The following is a 24,084-nucleotide window of genomic DNA, read 5'->3' on the forward strand; positions in this document are numbered from 1 at the left end:
AATGTATTTATCTAGAACAACTGCTCGAAGGAATGGATACCTATGTATATAAGAAAACTGTTGTTTATGAAGACAACCAGGGAACCATTGCACTTGCTAGAAACCCTGTGTGCCGACAGAGGTGTAAACATGTGGATATAAAATATCACTTCATTAGATCTGTCATCAGAGAAGAAAGGATGACACTAGTTTACTGTACTACAGACGACATGGTTGCAGATGCTATGACCAAGCCTGTCTCCAAACTGAAATTGAGAAGATTTGCAGAGGTCATGTTTGGTGTGTAAAATATTGCCTGTTATGTAATATTGACTGCCATATTCTTTTTGATGTTCTGAACTGTATTATTTTCTTTGAAAGATGTTTTTGGAAAAGTTGTACAGTATACACGACAGCCACAAGTGGGAGTGTTGAGTTTATGTGTTATATATGATTGCATGTAACTGCTTAACTGTTTCCACAAGAGGGCGCTATAGGCGCAAGGAGACGTAGCTATTGGAGCTGATGTCAGGTGAGAGGGTATATAAGAGATTGTTCCCTCCCCCTCTGTCTCTTCCTCCGTCGCCTCTCACGAGAGAAGGTCTCATGTGCATAATGATGTGTGAAATAATAAACCACACCAAAGGCTAAAGAGAGGAACCTTGTCGTCATGGCCAAGTTATTGTTGCTCCCCAGGTGACTCTGTCAACAAATACATTCATTGATCAATAACCTACGTATTATTACCATGCTACTTATGTTAATTATTATTAACAGGAACAATTTAAAATAACGTTAGTTGGAGAAGGTTTAGTGGCCGCTTGTCATTAACTAATAAATTGACAATGCGCCACGATGCACCTACTAGATGTTTTTATACTCTGTATTACGTAACCATTGACTACAGGAAGGCTCGTTAACTTGTCAATGTTACACAATAAGGAGACGGCAGCCAAAGTATCTAAATAAAGAATATTTTAATTAATAGTTACCATGGTTTTCGTAACTGAAATGAACTTCAAATAATAGACAGACAAACACAGGACTATACAGACAGGATCAGCACCAGACGGAAGGGATGACAGACTACTTATACACAAGGGAATGACGAGACAACACACACCTGGGGTAATGGTAATTGGGTACACCTGGGGGGAAAACAATAGGGACTACACACCATGACAGAGGACTACATCTAGACATGACAACTCACATTAGGAGCGCCTGATCAGGGCACAAACATACCCCCACATAACACCCCCCCCTCAAATTTATGGCCATAACCCCAAAGTCAAATGGGGAAATGGACATAAACAAGAAAAACCGTACCTAAATAACTAAAGGGGAAGAAAAAAAACAAATATAGCGGTTGATAAGTGGGGAACCCTGCTGTAAACAAGACGAAAAGTCGCCCTCCGGTCCGCATCCCCCCAACAACCGTGCATATTGAGCTGCCCCGCATTGCACCCTGCAATCCATCAATAAAGTCCCCGATCAACCAGGTAAGGAGAATGGACAGCCTCAGCCTTACTCCTCATCACTCCCGACTCCTGGAACACAGAGCAAAATCAACAAAAAGCAAAAACAAAACAACAACAGCAACACCTCTCACACCAAAGGCTTGCAGGAAGAGGCTCCAGCGCATCAGCCGCTGGTTCGAATTCTGCATCCTGCCTATAAAGACCAATGGGTTGTGGTCCGTGTAAATTTTAACAGGTGATTGAGAGGAGCCAACATACACCTCTTTTTGCAACCGTGCGCGTTTGTGTGGATTCAGTGGGCACTGCCTCCCCCACATCAATGTCATGATACAAGACACTTGTGCGTGAAGGGATATCCGAGAAAAGTTCGCTGTGAGTCCCAACCATGCCCATGATATCAGCTTGCTGTAGCTCTGACAAATGGCCCAGCCGACAGCCAAGAGTGACCACAGACTCCGTGTTTGTAAGACGGCCCTCCACAACCGCTTTAGACGGGATAATCACGTCATCCTCCAGCCCACCAACGCCGTCTGAAAGAAAGAGACTGTCATTACTCATATCGACACTAGATGGGGCCAACACACAAGCCGACACCGGCGTAGCGGCCACCACAGTACTGGCCACAGGCCCCCTTGTATGAAACGGCTTAATCATATTAATATGACACAGGCGGGTCTTCCGCCCACGATCCGGTGTCTCAATAAGGTAATTCAGCTCCCCTACCTTTTCCCTAACCCGATACGGTCCACTAAACCGAGCCTGTAGACTGGACCCTGTTACCGGAAGTAACACCAAGACCCTCTCCCCTGGCACAAACGTCCTATCCCGAGCCTTCCTATCATACCACCCCTTCATCCGTTTTTGTGTGTCGATCAGATTTATTCTCGCCAGATCACATGCCCTCTTCAGCTTTTCCCTAAAGCCACAGACATAGTCCAATAGGTTTTTCGGCTCACTCTCCCCCAACCACTTCTCCCTCAACAACCTGAGCGGCCCCCTCACAGAGTGTGCAAACACCAACTCCGCAGGGCTGAAACCCAAAGATTCCTGTACCACTTCCCTTGCGGCAAACATCAAATGAACCCCCTCATCCCAATCATCCTCTGTATCACGACAGAACGCCCGAAGCATAGTCTTCAACGTGGAGTGGAATCTTTCTAACGCCCCCTGTGACTCCGGGTGGTATGGACTAGAGAAGCTATGTGATATATCCAGCTGTTTCAAAACCTGCGAGAAGATACGAGACAAGAAATTCGTCCCTTGATCGGATTGGACCATGCGAGGTAAACCGAACACAGAGAAGAACCTCACCAAAGCCTGTGACACAGTCTTGGCCGTTATCCGTTTCAATGGAATCGCTTCAGGGAAACGTGTGTTGGCACACATAATGGTCAAAAGAAAACTATTACCTGCCTTCGTTCTAGGGAGCGGTCCCACACAGTCAATAATAACCCTCTCAAAGGGTTCCCCCACTGCCGGGATAGGATAGAGCGGCGCCCGTGGAATGACATCATTGGGTTTCCCCACTATTTGACACGTAGAACACCCCCTGCAGTGCTGCGCCACATCCCGTTTTAACCCTGGCCAAAAAAAATTACGCAGCACCCTATCGAATGTCTTGTTGACCCCCAAATGCCCTGCGAGCCTATGATCGTGAGCCAAACAAAGGATATCATGACGGTACTTGAACGGAACCACAACCTGCGTCACCACATTCCAATCATGAAGGTAAGAGTAGGTGAGAAGCAAATAACAAACAAGGATTCTGTAGTATATCTAGGCTGCATACTGGACAAACATCTTACAGGAGAGGCCATGGCTAAAAAAGCCCACACTAAAATCTGCCAGAAAATGAAATTCCTAGCTAGACAAGGGAAACTACTGGACCAGGCAACACTTAAAATGCTAGCGGGCGCATTAGTACAGAGTCACTTTGACTATGCTGCCACCTCCTGGTTCAGTGGCGCACCACAGGTCCTGAAAAATAAACTTCAGACAGCTCAAAACAAATTAATGAGAGTAGTCCTTAAACTACCTCCACGCTCTCACCTAGGGCCAACTTTCTTTAGGCAACTAAACTGGCTTCCGGTCAATAAAAGGGTAATTCACATCAAATTAGGTCTCACACACAAGATAGTTCAAAATACAGGTCCGAAATATCTATCTAATTATTTTAATCGATTCCGTGACAATCATTCATACTCCACTAGAAGGAGCAGTACGGATTTTATTCTGCCAAAATTTAACTCCCTAATGGGCACAAATACATTTTTATATTCTGCAGCACTGGAGTGGAACAAGCTTCCAGTGGCCCTGAAAAACATCGAAGAGGGGGGACGTTTTAGACGTGCCACAAAGAAATGGCTAGCCAGTGAAGTATAGAATAGCCATAGGAAGGAGAGGGTAGGAAGTGTTTTTTTGTATGGGGTTGCTATTATGTTTTATTCTGTTTTTTATTATGATGATCTATGTTTTATTATGATGCTCTATGTTTTATTATGATGCTCTATGTTTTATTATGATGCTCTATGTTTTATTATGATGCTCTGTTTTAGTATGTTTTATTATGATGCTCTATGTTTTATGATGTCTGTCCATGTCCAAAATCAGGGACCATGATGGAAATAAGTGCTTGCACTTTCTCATGTTTTTATCCCTTGGATGCTGTCTTTTACTCCACAATAAAAATTAATCAATCAATCAATCATTCCCCAATGACGCATCCGGATCAGGGGACCATTTACGCAGCAACACCCCGTCTCCCAGGACATAACAGCTTTTAAGACCCTTACTCTCTCCTTCCCCCACAGCGGACGCAAAAAGCCCCGACAGGCTTGAATCCCTACCCTGTTCTGCGATAAGTTTCTCACGAGCGAAAGAGAACTCAGCCGCGCTACTGGCAACTTCAGCCGAGGAAGTAGTGTTCAGCAACGAACCGGCTGAAACAGAAGAAACAGCGTCATCCGACTCAAGTTGGTCAACTGTAGGGGCAAGCTGCGACAATAACAATGAGCCAGGCTGCCCCTGGAGCGCCGCCTCCCTCTCAGGCTCGTCGCCGTCAGCCGCTACTACTGTATCGAACAAGTCCACCTCGCCCTCTTCCTCGGCCCGAGCTCTAACAACCATGGCTCGCGTCACCGCACATGAAGAGAACACCCTCGGATACGCCTCTGCCAGGATGTCTACCGCCCCAGACTGTGCTGGCACACAAGTCACGTCTGCCTTCACGAGGACCTTACCCCCTGCCAAATCGTTCCCAAGGATTAGTGACACCCCCGCAACCGGGAAGCAACTTTCTACCCCAATGACGACCGGGCCCGACACCAACTCAGATGTCAGGTGGACAATGTGAAGCGGGACCTTCATCACATGCATCCCAAAAGACCTAACTGTTATCCCCGCATCCACCTCTGTACTACTGTCGAAAGGCAACACATCCCCCCGAATAAATGACTGGGATGCAGCCGTGTCCCTTAATATGGTCACAGGAACCCTCACCCCATCGCTAGATAAGGATACAAACCCCCCGCTGATAAACGGTAGGTAAGCTTTAATATCCTCACCCCTTTTGTCATACTCAACCGATGTGCGTGTGGGTGCCATCACCAACGAAATCTGCTTACTGGGACGAGTAAGGGCAAAACAATTTTCTTTTATATGACCTCGTTTTCCACAGTTAAAGCACTCGCGTGTCTCAGACCTCGCGCCCCGCTCAACCGCCTCGCCCCCACTGATACCACCCATGCCCACAGTCTTGTCGCCGAAGCCCCACCTCGGCTTACTCTCCACATTGCGTACAGGGTAACATGGCGTAAAGAGTGTCTTGTGCGTTAGCACAAACTCGTCCGCCAGGCTCGCAGCCACCGAACACTCAGTCACCCTATGCTTGTTCATGTACATAGCAACATTATCGGGCAAACAATACGACTTGAACTCCTCAAGGAGCACGAGCTCTCGCATCTTAACCAGGGTGTCCACCTTCTCCGACGCGCACCACCGGTCAAACAACAGCTCTTTCACGTACGCAAACTCCACATAAGTCTGCGAGCTGCCCTTTCTCAGAGCCCTGAACCGCTGCCTGTACGCCTCAGGCACCAGCTCATACGCCCTGAGAATCGCAGCTTTGACCGCCCCGTAGTCTTGGGTATTCGGGCACAGGGACGCATACACATGTTGGGCTTTTCCCGTAAGGACACTCTGGAGCAGCAACGTCCAGTGTTCGGCCGGCCATCTCAGTGTCGTGGCCACAGTTTCAAACATGGAAAAATATTTATCCACATCTTTCTCCAGAAACTGCGGCACGAGACGGAGATATTTGGCTACATCGAACCTATCCTCAACGTGTGGGCGCACCTCTGCCCCAAGCCTCCTGAGTTCGAGCGTGCGCGCGTGAGTGCGCTCCGCCTCAGCTTGGTCACGGTCAACACGCTCCAACTCGCACGCATGCACACGCGCCGCCTCCGCCTGCTTCAGCTGTTCAAACTTAAGCTCTAACTCCAACTTGCGCAGCCCCAGAAAGCCATCAGAGACTTGGTCTAACTCTTCATCGGTATCGTCATGCACCACCTCTTGGGTGGTCAGAGCCTCTACCAATATCCCCCGCTGCTGTTCTTTCCTACCCGGGGCCAGCTTAACCCCATAATGGTCCGCTATTCACGCCAGCTCATCCTTCGTGCACACGCCTAACAACCCCACTGTCGGCCTACGCACAAAGTCTGCCACTGTCACTGGCATTTCTGAACAGGGAAGAAACAGGGAAGGAGAAAACGAGAGATACCTACAACCACCATATATCAAAACAAACGAAAACAATCATGCTTTGACCCTTTGAACCTCCCATACCAGGGCGCAGTTCCTAGGCTAGGTCTCTTCCCACCTTTAGGCCTGACCATCCAGACCCCTCTGGACAGACAGACCATAGCCTTCTGCTTCCCGGTGTTTTCTTTTCAAACCCACCGATCACAGAAACACTACTCGCTTACTAGCTCACTCGGTTTCAGCTTATAGTGGCCTGACTGTACATTGAGCCGAACACGGCGGCCCCCACCGTGGTCTTACTGCTATATGCGATCCGACCGGCAGGTGACCCAGTCGATAGCGACCCCAGACCCCGTAGTGGTTATTGGCCACCCAGGTAGGAACCGACGGTCTGATCCCCACCCCACTTTGCTATGGGTATGGAAACTTTGACCGTTTTCACCCGCCTTGCCTGTTCACAGAGAGAACACCCCCTGCTAGGTGTGGACTGTCATCCACGTACCACGTGTTGCCCCCACACTTGCGTGTGCGACACACACGCCGACTAGACGGTACCACGGTGGTATGTTGATTCATACCTCACCAGACACAGGGGCCCTTCAGTCTCTCCCCAGCACTATAGTTCCTTCTTAACGTGCCCATGGGACTTTGCAGTCCCACCGCCGCCTGTTAGAGGCTAGAGGTTCGGAGTGCCCACCTCCTCCCTAACCCCTAAATAACCACAACAAACAAAAGAAAAACGGCTTCACCCAATGCGTCTGTATAGTCCTGGTCCCTACCTACTTCGGCCACCGCTCCACTACCAACCCTGGTACTGTATGTACGAAATATAAGCAAGCGCTGGCATGACCGCCTAACGCCTCCACACCTAGAGGTATTCGCAAATCAACCACTGTCATGTGTCAAAAAAAAACCAAACCCATCCCCAAACGTTCTCAACCCTCACTATAGTACCCCTATATAAGTAACCACTATACACACGCCGGCCTAGGAGGAGCCTGACAGGGTCCTTCTAATACCCCGACCGCATGTGGTGTGTCCCCAGGCGATGGAAGGTACCATATATAAAATGGTCCAACTGCCCTAGCTGGTTGAGAACACTCCCTATTGGAGAAGTATTTGCCAAGGGGGTCTAAAACATGGGTCACACACACGACAATGCCAACCATACCTCACAGTGTGGATCAAGCCCAGCGGCCATCACCAAATGCTTGCTCCGAGTCGTTTGGCCGAGCCCCCATATTACGTAACCATTGACTACAGGAAGGCTCGTTAACTTGTCAATGTTACACAATAAGGAGACGGCAGCCAAAGTATCTAAATAAAGAATATTTTAATTAATAGTTACCATGGTTTTCGTAACTGAAATGAACATCAAATAATAGACAGACAAACACAGGAATATACAGACAGGATCAGCACCAGACGGAAGGGATGACAGACTACTTATACACAAGGGAATGACGAGACAACACACACCTGGGGTAATGGTAATTGGGTACACCTGGGGGGAAAACAATAGGGACTACACACCATGACATTTACATTTACATTTACATTTAGTCATTTAGCTGACGCTTTTATCCATCAGGAAGAGCACAACTCTATCAGCTGAGTAACAATGTTCATCAAAGTGTTGAGTGCTACAGTGTAGGTTAGTTTATTAGGACAAGTGCATGACAGTATGGTTAGTTAGGGTTAGATTTTTTTTTTTTTTTTTTTTTAATTCAGATAATGGTTGAAGAAGTGCGTCTTTAGTCGACGGCGAAAGATTGGACGTGTTTCGGCTGTCCTAACTGGGGTGGGTAGTTCATTCCACCATTGTGGGGCAAGGACTGAGAATAGGCGACTTCTCTTTGATGACCCTCCCGGAGCTTGGATAGGAGTAGGTCTGAGGCGGCCAGAAGATGCAGAGCGTAGGGGTCTTGAGGGTGTGTAGTTAGAGACCATTGACCGGAGGTAGGCGGGAGCAGTTCCCTTTGCCGCACGGTATGCTAGGTCGAGGGCCTTGAAGCGGATTCGTGCAGCAATGGGGAGCCAGTGCAGGTCCCTAAGAAGTGGGGTGACATGGGCCGACTTCGGTAGGTTTGAGATCAGGCGGGCCGCTGCGTTCTGAATGAGTTGAAGAGGCTTAGTGGCAGTGGCCGGGAGGCCAGCGAGCAGTGCGTTGCAGTAGTCGAGGCGGGAGATGACTGTTGATTGGACGAGGAGTTGGGTGGCTTCTTTTGTCAGGAAGGGGCGTATCCTTCTGATGTTGCTCAGGAGGAATCGGCAGGTTCTGGTTGTCGCTGCGATGTGAGCAGAGAAGTTCAACTGGTCGTCGAGGACAACACCAAGGTTCTTGGCGGTCGGGGACGCGGTCACAGCTGCATTCTCGACTGTGATGGAAAGGTCGGTCAGGGGGGAGGATTTGGCCGGCAGGTGGAGCAATTCTGTTTTGCTTAGGTTCAGTTTGAGGTGGTTGGTCGTCATCCAGGCGGAGATGTCGGACAGACAGGCCGAGATCCGCTCAGAGACGTGGATATCTGAGGGAGGACTACATCTAGACATGACAACTCACATTAGGAGTGCCTGATCAGGGCACAAACATACCCCCACATAACACTCGGGTAACAAAAGATGTTGTGGATGTTGAGTTTAATGTCCAGGTTGCAGCTTGATGTAGTTTGTAAGGTTTATTGTCCAAAGAAAATTATGGTTGAGAACAGAACAGTTAGCGTCTTCCGTGAAAAAACATTATCTCTCAGCAGGTGCATAACAATACTTGTCCAATCGGTGGTAGTGAACATATTGTAGCGATCAGTCATCCAGTACATTTACATTTACATTTAGTCATTTAGCTGACGCTTTTATCCAAAGCGACTTACAAGTTCTGTACGACAAGCCATCAGGAAGGGCACAACTCTATCAGCTGAGTAACAATGTTCATCAAAGTGTTGAGTGCTACAGTGTAGGTTAGTTTATTAGGACAAGTGCATGACAGTATGGTTAGTTAGGGTTAGATAAATTTTTTATTTTATTTTTTAATTCAGATAATGGTTGAAGAAGTGCGTCTTTAGTCGACGGCGAAAGATTGGACGTGTTTCGGCTGTCCTAACTGGGGTGGGTAGTTCATTCCACCATTGTGGGGCAAGGATTGAGAATAGGCGACTTCTCTTTGATGACCCTCCCGGAGCTTGGATAGGAGTAGGTCTGAGGCGGCCAGAAGATGCAGAGCGTAGGGGTCTTGAGGGTATGTAGTTAGAGACCATTGACCGGAGGTAGGCGGGAGCAGTTCCCTTTGCCGCACGGTATGCTAGGTCGAGGGCCTTGAAGCGGATTCGTGCAGCAATGGGGAGCCAGTGCAGGTCCCTAAGAAGTGGGGTGACATGGGCCGACTTCGGTAGGTTTGAGATCAGGCGGGCCGCTGCGTTCTGAATGAGTTGAAGAGGCTTAGTGGCAGTGGCCGGGAGGCCAGCGAGCAGTGCGTTGCAGTAGTCGAGGCGGGAGATGACTGTTGATTGGACGAGGAGTTGGGTGGCTTCTTTTGTCAGGAAGGGGCGGATCCTTCTGACGTTGCTCAGGAGGAATCGGCAGGTTCTGGTTGTCGCTGCGATGTGAGCAGAGAAGTTCAACTGGTCGTCGAGGACAACACCAAGGTTCTTGGCGGTCGGGGACGCGGTCACAGCTGCATTCTCGACTGTGATGGAAAGGTCGGTCAGGGGGGAGGATTTGGCCGGCAGGTGGAGCAATTCTGTTTTGCTTAGGTTCAGTTTGAGGTGGTTGGTCGTCATCCAGGCGGAGATGTCGGACAGACAGGCCGAGATCCGCTCAGAGACGTGGATATCTGAGGGACGGAAGGAGAGGAAGAGTTGAGTATCGTCGGCATAACAGTGGTAGGAGAAGCCATGAGACGTGATAATGTTACCCAGTGATTTAGTGTAGAGGGAGAAGAGAAGGGGTCCTAAAACCGAGCCCTGGGGGACACCCGTCCGCAGTAATGTCAGGAAGAATGAGGAGAGGTTGTATTCGTATATGGTGGTTTAATTCCAGCTCAATATGGGTTTTACAGGTTAATACTTCCCTCGTAATGCACAACACAGCTAACTGCAAATACGTTCGCTTCACGACAACCTAACGTCCGGTCCATCCTCCCATATTTCCCGGGGGGAAACAACACCCCCAGCTAAACAGAGCGATACATAATATAGCTTAACATTATAGCTTATTATACCTGAACCGTCTGGTGTGGGGTGCTAAGCATTTGTCGTTGAGCGACAGACGATCGCATCGCCAGGCGATCCCGTCGTCTGCGGTCGGCACAGTTCTAACAATTCAAACAAACATTTATTTTCATAAGATTTTCCTCACTTTGACGGTGCTGTTGCTGAAATAGTTCAAATAATATAAACAATATAAATGTAATACGATTTTTTACATTACATTTTGTGTGTTTCCTGAACAAACATGTCACTGAGTAGAGTAGTAGTATCGGAGTAGTTTTACGAATAGATGAAAAGCAGTATCGGACCCGATACCGATACTGGTATCAGTAACAGCTGAAGATTAAACGTGCTCTCTTATAGTGAAGTGTCACTTTAAAGGTTTTCATTCAAAATTAAACAAGTAGCTACGTGTATTTTTTTGTTTGCTACTCTTGTTTTTACTTGAGCCCTTTAATAGACAAATTATTCTACTTCCCCTTCAATAATATCTCACAAAAGGAATTCATATGTGTGTCTATGTGTGTGATGAGAGAGTGAGAGTTGCAGAGTGTCAATCTACAACTTCTAGTTCTGGATTGTATAGTATCTGAACTATCCAGGTCTGGGTTAAGTAATATATGTGTGTGTGTGTGTGTGTGTGTGTGTGTGTGTGTGTGTGTGTGTGTGTGTGTGTGTGTGTGTGTGTGTGTGTGTGTGTGTGTGTGTGTGTGTGTGTGTGTGTGTGTGTGTGTGTGTGTGTGTGTGTGTGTGTGCGTGTGCGTTTGTGGGTGTGTGTGTGTGTGTCAAGTGTTCTTTTATTAATCCCCTTGTGGTAATTCAAATCAAATCAAATCAATTCAGGTGTCATCGCAGCATGGGAAGGGGGGAGGAAAAAAAATATAATAATAGAATAGTAATAATACTAGTGGTGTTATGGTTTGTAACCGACCCCAATCGCACAACACAAGACAGGTATGAGAGTAAGCCAAAACAGGGCATTTATTTCTTAAATAACAAAAAGCGGCACGTCCCTTTAAGGGAAAACACAAAAACACTGGAGTCAAAGAAAATAGGGAAAATGCGGCACTGTGCCTTTAAGAGGCGAACAGGCTAAGGGACTAAGGCTAAGGGACAGGGCCAGGGCAAAATGTCAAGGACCAGGACCAGGGGCACTGGAGAGGGGGACAGGGACAGAGGCCCGAAGAGGCGGGCTGGAGACAGGGACAGAGAACAGGGTTAAGGCTTTGGACAGGGCGAGGGCCAGAGCTGCTTACAGGGATGACAGGGTTCCGACGGCGGAGGCCTGGCACGGAGATCTTCCTCGGATGCTGCAGACGGGCAGCGCAGAACACAGGGGTCCCAGGGGACCGGGGCGAAGAGACGCATCCTCCCGTGGAACTAGGAAGCGATGCGCGCCGGCTTGACGTCTGGAGTGGGAGCGCGCCGGCTTGACGTCTGGAGTGGGAGCGCGCCGGCTTGACGTCTGGAGTGGGAACACCACTCCAGGCCTGGCACGGAGATCCCCCTCGGATGCTGCAGACGGGCAGCGCAGAACACAGGGGTCCCAGGGGACCGGGGCGAAGAGGCGCATCCTCCCGTGGAAATAGGAAGCGATGCGCGCCGGCTTGACGTCTGGAGTGGGAACACCACTCCAGGCCTGGCACGGAGATCCCCCTCGGATGCTGCAGACGGGCAGCGCAGAACACAGGGGTCCCAGGGGACCGGGGCGAAGAGGCGCATCCTCCCGTGGAAATAGGAAGCGTTGCGCGCCGGCTTGACGTCTGGAGTGGGAACACTGGAAAACCTCCCGTAGAGAATTAGAGATCGTAGACGGCGTCCCACTCCAGGCAAAGGGCGACAGGTGGTGAAGTACAGGGGTGGCACGACGTCTCACACCGGAGACGCGGCAGTAGATTGTAGTAACAAGAACGACCCGACCAGGACTGGAGGGAGGTCCAGGTATTTAAAGCCCTCTGGGGCGCTAATCATAAACTATGACAGCTGCGAAAGGTAGTCCAAGGGTGGGGGCTGGTGAAGAGTAGAGGAGAGTAAAACATCGCAAGGGTGGGGGCTGTTGAGGAGAGTAGACAGGGAAAGTCCAAAGGTGGGGGCTGGTGAGGTGAGGAGACAGGGAATAAAGGTCCAGGGAACAGGCGAATCCTCACAGTACCTCCCCCTCCACGGGAGCCACCGGGCGACCCAAAAAATCAGACAGCGGGGCAGGGGACTTGATAAAGCAACAAACAAAACAAAAAAAAATTGGGCCATGCTAGCAGGGGAAGCTACACCTAAAGTGGGGCTAGCAGAGGGACTGGGTAGCTGCCAGAGCATTGCTAGCTACAGGGCCTATGCTAGCTGTACTGCTACATTAGCATAGAGGCTTCGCTAGCTGCCGGAGCTAGGCTAGCAGACAGGGCTGGACTAGCAAGGAGAACAAGCTAGCTGGAAGGACAGTCCTAGCTGTGGGGAACAGGGTAGCTAACAGGGGAGCTAACGAGGCTAACAGGGGAGCTAACAGGGGAGACTAACGAGGCTACCAGGGGAGCTAACAGGGGAACAAAAAAGGGCTAACTCACATACACTGTCTGTGCTGGGCTGGGGTCGTCGACTGGTCGGGTCGTACTGTTATGGTTTGTAACCGACCCCAATCGCACAACACAAGACAGGTATGAGAGTAAGCCAAAACAGGGCATTTATTTCTTAAATAACAAAAAGCGGCACTGTCCCTTTAAGGGAAAACACAAAAACACTGGAGTCAAAGAAAATAGGGAAAATCCGGCACTGTGCCTTTAAGAGGCGAACAGGCTAAGGGACTAAGGCTAAGGGACAGGGCCAGGGCAAAATGTCAAGGACCAGGACCAGGGGCACTGGAGAGGGGGACAGGGACAGAGGCCCGGAGAGGCGGGCTGGAGACAGGGACAGAGAACAGGGTTAAGGCCTTGGACAGGGCGAGGGCCAGAGCTGCTTACAGGGATGACAGGGTTCCGACGGCGGAGGCCTGGCACGGAGATCTTCCTCGGATGCTGCAGACGGGCAGCGCAGAACACAGGGGTCCCAGGGGGCCGGGGCGAAGAGACGCATCCTCCCGTGGAACTAGGAAGCGATGCGCGCCGGCTTGACGTCTGGAGTGGGAACACCACTCCAGGCCTGGCACGGAGATCCCCCTCGGATGCTGCAGACGGGCAGCGCAGAACACAGGGGTCCCAGGGGACCGGGGCGAAGAGGCGCATCCTCCCGTGGAAATAGGAAGCGATGCGCGCCGGCTTGACGTCTGGAGTGGGAACACCACTCCAGGCCTGGCACGGAGATCCCCCTCGGATGCTGCAGACGGGCAGCGCAGAACACAGGGGTCCCAGGGGACCGGGGCGAAGAGGCGCATCCTCCCGTGGAAATAGGAAGCAATGTGCGCCGGCTTGACGTCTGGAGTGGGAACACTGGAAAACCTCCCGTAGAGAATTAGAGAGCGTAGACGGCGTCCCACTCCAGGCAAAGGGCGACAGGTGGTGAAGTACAGGGGTGGCACGACGTCTCACGCCGGAGGCGCGGCAGTAGATTGTAGTAACAAGAACGACCCGACCAGAACTGGAGGGAGGTCCAGGTATTTAAAGCCCTCTGGGGCGCTAATCATAAACTATGACAGCTGCGAAAGGTAGTCCAAGGGTGGGGGCTGGTGAAGAGTAGAGGAGAGTAAAACATCGCAAGGGTGGGGGCTGTTGAGGAGAGTAGACAGGGAAAGTCCAAAGGTGGGGGCTGGTGAGGTGAGGAGACAGGGAATAAAGGTCCAGGGAACAGGCGAATCCTCACAAGTGGAATGGCAGTATATTCTATCAATAATAATAATAATAATAATAATAATAATAATAATAATAATAATAATAATAATAATAATAATAATAATAATAATAATAATAATAATAATAATGATAATAATGATAATAATAATAATAATAGTATACATGGTATATTATGGTAGTATGGTAATAGTAACTAATTGTCCAACTAAGGGACTAAAGTCCATGCCCACGATTGTTGTTATTGACTTGTCATCTGCCTTTGAATTCAAATGATGCAAAGCGGTTGATTGGAGTCTTTACAAAGTGTGCCAAACCAGAGTGATTTAAACTGTCAATCAAGACTTAGTTCAGTTGAACAGAAAATAATCTGTTCTATCTATCTATCTATCTATCTATCTATCTATCTATCTATCTATCCATCTATCCATCTATTTATATATCTCTCTTTTTCACTCTCTTCCCTCTTTCTCTGCTTTTTCTACCCCCTCTCTCTTTCTCTCTCTCCCTCCCTGCTATCTCTCTCTGTCTCTCCCTGCTCGTCCATCCCCCTCTCCACCTACTGCTTCCTCTCTCCCTCTCTATTTCCTCTCTATTACCTTACTGTCATGCACTTGTCCTAATATACTAACCTACAGTACACTATAGCACTCAACACTTTGATGAACATTGTTACTCAGTTGATAGAGTTGTACCCTTCCTGCTATCTTGTACAAAACTTGTAAGTCGCTTTGGATAAAAGCATCAGCTAAATGACTAAATGTAAATGTAAATGTGTTTTTCTCTCCCTGCTCCTATTGCTCCTCGACTACTGCAATGCACTGCTAGCTGGTTTACAGGCTACTGCCACCAAACCCCTTCAACTCATACAAAACGCAGTGACCCGCCTGATCTCCAATCTACCAAAGTCAGCCCACTTTACCCCACTTCTCAGAGAGCTGCACTGGCTTCCCATTGCCGCACGAATCTGCTTCAAGGTCCTTCACCTGGTATACCATGCAGCGAGGGGGACGGTTCCCTCCTACCTCCGGTCAATGGTCTCTAACTACACGCCCTCAAGACCCCTACGGTCTGCGTCTTCTGGCCGCCTCAGACCCACTCGTATCCGAGCTCCTGGGGGGGGGGGGGGGGGGGGGGGGTCATCAAAACGAAGCAGGATATTCTCAGTCCTTGCTCCACAATGGTGGAACGAACTCTCCACCAGAGTCAGGACAGTTGAAACCCGGCCAATTTTCCGCCGTAGACTAAAAACACCTCTCTTCAAACAATATCTGAGATGATATATGAAGAAAAACTTAAAAAATCCGAACCCTCTTACTTACTGTATTTTTACTATTATGTACTGTAAGATTCTGATCAAACTGGCCAGTATCACGTCTTCGTCTGTTTGGCCCTCCATCCAATTCCTCTGCGTTGTGTACTTTTAATGGTCCTGACGTCTCCGATACTGGTAGATAAGATCCTTATCTCCCCCCGTTAGTGCAATCCATAAACCATAATACTTCTCCACTTCAGTAAGAATTCGACACTTCGACACCGTGAGATACCTTATGAGGAGAAGCGTTGTTTTATTGCTATAAACAGAAACCTCAGCTCAGATGTTAACAGATGTTATTGTCCTTGAAGAGTATTCTAATGATCTTTCGGTGTGTTCAGATTGTCCTTTTGTTATTCAGTCCAATAGTGGTCAGGCCCAGTCGTTAGCCTGAACCCTCCTCGTGTTAGCCGAAGCTAATGATGTCGTGGCATTCTTCCTCCCCCCCCCCCCCCCCCCCTCTCTCGTGATAAGAGGAGAGAGAGAGTCCTCTGTGTGATCTCAGTCCTACTCGCTCTCGGTCAGATTCTAGTCTGCCTTACACCCGGAAACACCGTCCGACTTATAGATGTTCGTCGTCGCAACGACGGCCCCGCCTTCTGGTTGTCATGCGACGTGTTGTCATGACAACTGCATAACCTTTAACACTAATAAACTCACGTTTCATTAAGATGAACCTCTCTCCCTCCTGTCCTGGGAGACAGTACACTCTAATCTCAGATGTTCTTCTAAGGAATTCATAACAAAACCCTCGCTGACGCGGCCTGTGCCTGTGAAACCACTGGTTCCACCACCATTCTATCACCGTCTCCTGCTTCCATGCTATTTCGATCTACCATTTTAGCTGTGGTCATCTCTCCCCAATCTATACATCACATACATTGAAAAAGCACCGTTTTCTCTCAATCCCCCCTTGATTCTTATCACCCCTCAGAATCATAAGACTACTTGGTTTTTCAATAAATTATACACAAAAATAGACTCATAACAATTAGGGCCCCGCCGTCTGCTGTTTTCCTTTTGTTTTCCATTACCCGCATCACACCCAAACCAGAAAGGATAAACAACGGTCATGGAGGAGAAAGAGAGAGAGAGACAGAGAAAAACACAGATTGCAACTTTTCAGACGACACACCTAAAACCCTTCGGCCCCCCTATCTAGGTACCCCACGTCCAAATCAGAGCGCTCCCTTCCCTCTCTTACAGTACACCTCCCATCTTGGGCCGGTCCCATCTTCTAGGGCAAGGGCCCCTTTCAGTGACGGCTCCTTTCCTGAGCTGGTCCCCCTCCCAGGGCGCGGTCCCCTAGGCAAAAGTGTCCCCCCTGGTCTGCTACTGCTCAGTGTCTCTGGCTGTCCTCTCCACATCTGCTCCTCCACCGCCGCCGTCTCCTCCCTCTCGTCGTGGATCATCTGTGTACCAGGCTGCGGTGCCTGGCCCCTGCAGCTTCCTCCTCCTCCAGTCTGTCTCCTGGCCATCTCCATCGCTGTCGGTGTCATTCCCCCCTTGAAAGCAGAAACACAACACCGGCAGTCGTCTGTCCATTCGACTTCCCTTGTTTTGCTATTAGTCTACCATGGCTTTGGGCCTGCAGCTCGTTCTCTATATATTTTTTTCCTCTGCAAGCCCCTATTTGTTCTATTAGTCCCCCACCTTCTCAACACCCATATCTAATCCTACAGGGCTGTTCCCTGTTTTGTTGTCTTCCGGCGTGACACCAGCAGCTAAACGATACCCACTCGGCGCTCTACGTTTGTCCCACGGGTGACCCCCAGCGCGCGCCAGTTCTTTCTGGTGACGTGTCCCCTCAAGACTCTGCCTATTTATTAGGTGTGAGAAGGCCCCACTGGAATTCAAACTCCCTCTTTAATTCCATAATTAACCCATTCTAATAACTGCACCATCTTTCTGTGCAATTCTTATTTAATCAATTAATAATTAAACTCTATATCTAATATTATTATTGTAATAATAATCCCCTCTCTGTGCTAAATATTCCCCTATGGGTAATGAAAACTCCCCAGCACTACCCCCCCTCCACCACTAGGTGGCGACCTACTCCTCCTCTATGGTGGATCAAATTGACGTGTCATTTCCTGATTCTAAACCCCTCGTGGCTCTGCGGCCATTTTGACTCGGTGCAAATGGCTACTCTCTCAACAAACGAACGCTGCCCTTCCTTCCAAGGCCTGAAAACACTGCTGTTTTTCCTCTCTTTCCTATCCATTATCAGGGGACGCTTTCTCAGACTAATACTCTTGCCTGATCGGACATAATACACACTGGTACAATCTCCTTTCGACTTTCCTTCTGTTATGAAAACAGTCCCGCCATAACAATTTTTCGATCTGATTCAAGCGCCCCCCCCCCCCCTTTCCTCATCTCGCATTTACCCTCCTTAAACCAAAACTGTGCAGCCTGCCTCGTTTGCTTTTCATTCTCTGTAGATAACACCCTCGATTTTCACCATGGCTCTCTGCTCATATTATTACAGCTGGCATTCTCTCTCTGTGTCAAACTAGAAATGTTTACGTTTACGGATTCACTATCTGTTCGTTTTTATTTGGCTATAAAATCAAAACAACCGTGTGCACAGTGAACTCACATTTTTGATCGGAGCGCTGTTTCCCCTACAGCGCTGGTTCGCCTCCTGACCGCTCGACTCGCCGCTCTCTCCCAGGGCTGGCCGGCCTTGCTTCGATCATGATTCTCCCACACATTGATGACTGTTGTCCACTGTCGCCCCATTATTGAAAAAGTCTTTATCCGTTGTTCTTATCTCTTGCAAATCCGGCTGTCATCAACAACCAACTGTTCCCGTTGTTTTAATCTCTTGCAAATCCGGGTCACGGCACCAACTGTAAGATTCTGATCAAACTGGCCAGTATCACGTCTTCGTCTGTTTGGCCCTCCATCCAATTCCTCTGCGTTGTGTACTTTTAATGGTCCTGACGTCTCCGATACTGGTAGATAAGATCCTTATCTCCCCCCGTTAGTGCAATCCATAAACCATAATACTTCTCCACTTCAGTAAGAATTCGACACTTCGACACCGTGAGATACCTTATGAGGAGAAGCGTTGTTTTATTGCTATAAACAGAAACCTCAGCTCAGATGTTAACAGATGTTATTGTCCTTGAAGAGTATTCTAATGATCTTTCGGTGTGTTCAGATTGTCTTTTTGTTATTCAGTCCAATAGTGGTCAGGCCCAGTCGTTAGCCTGAACCCTCCTCGTGTTAGCCGAAGCTAATGATGTCGTGGCATTCTTCCTCCCCCCCCCCCCCCCCCTCTCTCGTGATAAGAGGAGAGAGAGAGTCCTCTGTGTGATCTCAGTCCTACTCGCTCTCGGTCAGATTCTAGTCTGCCTTACACCCGGAAACACCGTCCGACTTATAGATGTTCGTCGTCGCAACGACGGCCCCGCCTTCTGGTTGTCATGCGGCGTGTTGTCATGACAACTGCATAACCTTTAACACTAATAAACTCACGTTTCATTAAGATGAACCTCTCTCCCTCCTGTCCTGGGAGACAGTACACTCTAATCTCAGATGTTCTTCTAAGGAATTCATAACAAAACCCTCGCTGACGCGGCCTGTGCCTGTGAAACCACTGGTTCCACCACCATTCTATCACCGTCTCCTGCTTCCATGCTATTTCGATCTACCATTTTAGCTGTGGTCATCTCTCCCCAATCTATACATCACATACATTGAAAAAGCACCGTTTTCTCTCAGTACCCTAATACTAGGCTACTATCCTTATACTACTACCTAATTACCTATCTTGCTAATCTGTCTATTAGGGCTGTAATGGTACACATATCCATACCTGTGATGGATCACGGTTTATGTGGGTTTTATTTTAGTTTATTCTAAGGTGCTTTGGCTTTATTTCGTCTTTCTGTGAGGGACAGCTGTCTATTTCATCTTTCTGTGAGGGACAGCTGCTTGATTGCCACCTGATTGGTGTCAGGTGTGCAGTGCCTTTAAGTAGGCTTGGTTGACTGTGTTCAGATGCTTGTCCATTTCATGTTTTTCCCTCAATAGTAGACCAGTGTCCCAAGCTCATGCTTCTAGGGTTTTCTCTGTCTCTAGTGCTATTGTTTTTCTTGTTGTTTTCAACTGCTAGTCAGTGGTGGTTATTTGGGGATTTTATTATACTTATTTTATACTGGTGTTTTGTGTTTCCTACAGTTTTAATTTTTATTTATTTTATTCTTGTGTTTTCCCCCACCATCTCTCAGCGATTCCAGTGGTTACCCCTCTGGGGTAACTTTAAGATTCCCCTTTTTGTGTGTGTCTGCGTGTGTGTCCTACATCCCCCCCAATCCTGACACATACTGAACCGTTTCAGTACTGGACCTTTGATTCAGTATGTGCTGTGTACCGAACGAATGCAACGGTACGTTAAAAACCACTAACGGAACGCACATGCAGAACTTTTTTTTGCATGCAGAATTTTATTCAAAACTCCAAATTCACCCGATTCCCAAAATATATGTTTGTAACACAACAGGGTCATTACTGAAAATGTTCATAATATTCTTGTTTGCCAAATAAGAAACTCAACCACCCACCCCCACACCAACTTTCTTTCACGCGACTTTCACTCACAGCTGATCGGGGGAAAAAAATAAGCTCCTCAGTCGAGCTGCTGCAGTGTTTAAATCCAAAATATTGATCCTCTGCCATTGTTGTGTAACATGTCATCTCTTCCCTAGAGTCTTCCTTATCTGCTTCACGTGAAGTTAAATCTACTCTAGAAGTGAAATAGAAACTTAAAAATCATACACCGATGGGGGCGGGGGCGGTAGGCATTCATTCATTTACTCAGTGGATGCCTGAACACAGAATGACACTGGTATCACTGACTACCGCGGCAAGCATAGGTGGAACTAAATATAACTTAATAAAATATCATTATATTTAATAATAATAATAATAATTATTATAAATATATAATAATTATTATAAATATAATTGACCTGTTGTACCGAACTTGTACCGAACCGTGACCCCAAAACCGAGGTACTTACCGAACCGTGGCTTCTGTGTACCGTTACACCCCTACTGTCTATACTACTATAGTATGCACTCAGAGTGTAACACTCAAGCTCGATACTATTTGACAAACAATGCCACTGACCATTAGTTGTCAGAGATGTAGCCTACCCCTCCTGGTCACATGTTGTATTGAAAGCGTCAGCTAAAATGACTAAATTGCAAATTGTCTTTCTCTCTCTGCCAGGTGAGGAAGTGAAGAACCCTCAGAGGGCCATCCCCATCGGCATCGTGTCGTCTCTGCTGATCTGTTTCGTTGCCTACTTTGGTGTCTCTGCGGCCCTGACTCTCATGATGCCCTACTACCTGCTGGACAACAACAGCCCTCTGCCCGTCGCCTTCAAATACGTGGGCTGGGAGGGAGCGACGTACGCCGTGGCTGTGGGCTCGCTGTGCGCCTTGTCTACTAGGTGAGCATGTATACTACTCACACACACACACACAGGCAGGCAGACATGGTGTAGTACTGTACCAGAGTACATCTCACACACACACACACACACACACACACACACACACACACACACACACACACACACACACACACACACACACACACACACACACACACACACACACACACACACACACACACACACACACACGCAGGCAGACATGTTGTACAGTACCAGAGTACTTCTCACACACATACAGGAATGGACACGCCTATATTACACACGTATATAAATGCATTGCATGTATGTATAAATAAACAAGCACACACACAATGCTCCATGCAGCACATGCACGAACTCATGAACACATATGCACCCCCCCTACTCACACACACACACACACACACACACACACACACACACACACACACACACACACACACAGACAGACAGACCCTGTGCGTCCTCATCCGGTGATGAGGTCTATGCTGCTTATACCACCAAGCGTGCGTGTGTGCCTTTATGTGTGTGTGGCAGTAGGTGAATTTATATTTAACTCTGGAAGGCATTTGATCCCCTGGCTAAAAATATGAGCAGACATTTGCCATAATAGATTTCCCGATGAGTCACCACCAGGGGCGGATTTAGGATTGTAGGAGATCCGGGCCTAGCCCAGATAGGATTTTTTTTACTTCGACACCACAACCTTTAACTTATACCACCACCTTAAAGCGGACAAAAGGCACTAGAGAACACTTAAATTCACACCCTTTAATTAATGAAGCAAACAATAATAATAATTAATAATAATAATAATAATAATAATAATAATAATAATAATAATATATTAATAATAATAATAATAATAATAATAATAATAATAATAATAATAATAATAATAATAATAATAATAATAGACTGTTTGTATAGCACCTTTTATACAAGAATTGCAGCTCAAAGTGCTTCACAGCAGTAAAAAAAGACAGGCATAAAATGAGCACAACATTGGCAGATCAAGAGCAATGCATAAAGTGCAGACATAAAGCATAAAATAGATAGCAGCAAAATAGACAAAGTCAAGGTAAGACATAGAACATTAAATCACATCGTTTTTCATATTAGGATCTAAGATCTAGGGTTAACTCGCCGAACGTTGAGCGCCAGGACCCCCAAAAACCAGAGTATAGTCGGGTTTTCATCGTTGTTTCTTTTATTAGATATTTCCATTCATAAAAACATGCCGGCAGCCTATGTTATCACTGGGAGTCCAATACCGCCGCCTAACGCCTTGCGGCCGCTATTGCACTCCATTTGAAACGATGTGGCTTGGTGTCTGGGCCGAGCTGCGGCCTGCGGGCGGGGTCTAACTACTCGGTCAAGCTCGGTCAATTACGTTGGCACCTTGATCGACATCAGTACTTGGAATGGCGATCAGGTAATTGGAATATTCTTTTCGGGACAGATCCTGGTCAAGGTAAGGACTATATGGTATCAATATTGCGTTGATCGAAAAATTCCTTCATGCTGATCGGGGCGTGTGTGGTGTGTGTGTGTGGCGTGTTCCGTTGGTTGCGATCAAAGCATGGAGGGGTGCCCCCCCCCCCCCCCCCCTTCATGCATCCATGATGAAACATAATACAGATAATCTAAATTTGATTTGAGAACAGTAGCTAGTCCAGGGAAGAAACGATAACGCGTTTACTAGAATACACGTTGCCGGCCATTACGGAGCATTTTGGAAATGACACCAGACCGCCCTGAAACTACACTCATATTCACGACGGTATAAAACGGAAATGTATGGATGGAAAAATTATCTGTTTTTTGCATCTTGACCGGAAGAAACTCAATGACAATCGACCTTATTATTAGATATAATATAGCTTTAGGCCTGCAAACACAGCCACGTATCCCCATTGTTACAAAGGATCAGATTAAACCGAATATATATATTTATTTATTGATATATATTGCATAGTATTTGTATATCGTTTGATATCCCCTGTATATTCTTTGTACATATACACGGAATATCCCTTTAGCCCAGACCATAATATTTCATTCCCCTATTGGACAGCGGTCCACCGGCGCCAGGGACCGGCCTCCGGAGTCAGGTTCAAAGTCACCGTCAAGACGTGTCTGGACATTCCCGGCCTTGCCCAGGGATACGAGACAGAAATGAGATTGGCACTAGTTTGTTCACCGTGCGTATAAATACGGCGCAGGTGAATACAGAAGCCCTCCTTAGCTCCTTAGCCCATTAGTATGTTACCCAATAAGTTGAAGCCTCACCCACGATACAACGTGCGGTGAAGTATGGCCTGTTTGGCCCCAGAATAGAGCATTGAGACCGCGTGCGAATTAATAACTGAATTGTCAGAGTTTGGCGCTATACCGTCGAGTGCGACATATTTCTATTAAGTCAATAATAGTCTATTTGTGTATAGTGTATCGTGCGGTTAAAGTTCTACAGTGACCAGCATCTCCAACGCTTCCTCGTATTAGCTAGAGTTCTTATCCAGGCTGGGCTGACCACATGGCGCTTTCACCCGAGGAGACCTAGACAAGAACCGTATGGACATGTACACTGGATTAATCTACCCGACGACTACATAGCCCTTTGCGGCTGGAATATATTTGCTTTGGTCCTGTGATTTATGGAGCGGATAATCGCCGACGCCTGCACGTGTTGGATTTACCCCGCGAGGAGTCAAGTCGAGTCGGCGCCTCAGAGAGCCTGAGGCCGACTAGCTTTCTTCACTGTGGAGCTACAGTCTACGGAGAACAGCTGTATTCGTCTGTGGATCAAGAGGCTACTGCACCGGCTCCTGTACCTGGAGTCTCCTTAGTCATCGTTGACCAGACGTTCTACTACCGACAGATCTTCTACCCCTGCTGGCTTACAACCAGGGGGAACCCCTTCCAGTATCTCCCGCTATATTACTAGTGTACCATAGATATAATTCCCTAAGATTCAGGTTGTATAATTACCTCCTGCGTAACCAGAGAATGGACATTCATTGTTGATTTGCCTACGCATATTCCTTTGCCTTACAAGTGCATTCAAAGAATAATGTAAAGTATATTATGTACCCTTTGCTCCATTAAATACTTGATTAT

General features: G+C 47.7%; 1 protein-coding gene across 1 annotated transcript in view; it reads left to right on the plus strand.

The window, feature by feature from the left end:
- Window positions 1-24,084, plus strand: part of slc7a1a (solute carrier family 7 member 1a) — a gene marked incomplete at both ends in the record, with an annotated part of 111,291 nt that overhangs the window by 35,121 nt on the left and 52,086 nt on the right. The window contains one exon of the mRNA XM_084320482.1: window positions 20,757-20,979. Coding sequence (XP_084176608.1) covers window positions 20,757-20,979 — 223 coding nt within the window. The remainder of the gene's footprint in view (window positions 1-20,756; window positions 20,980-24,084) is intronic.

This window comes from Notolepis coatsorum, assembly GCF_963971535.1.
Source record: "Notolepis coatsorum genome assembly, chromosome: 8".
In the NCBI taxonomy this organism is placed as follows: Eukaryota; Metazoa; Chordata; class Actinopteri; order Aulopiformes; family Paralepididae; genus Notolepis; species Notolepis coatsorum.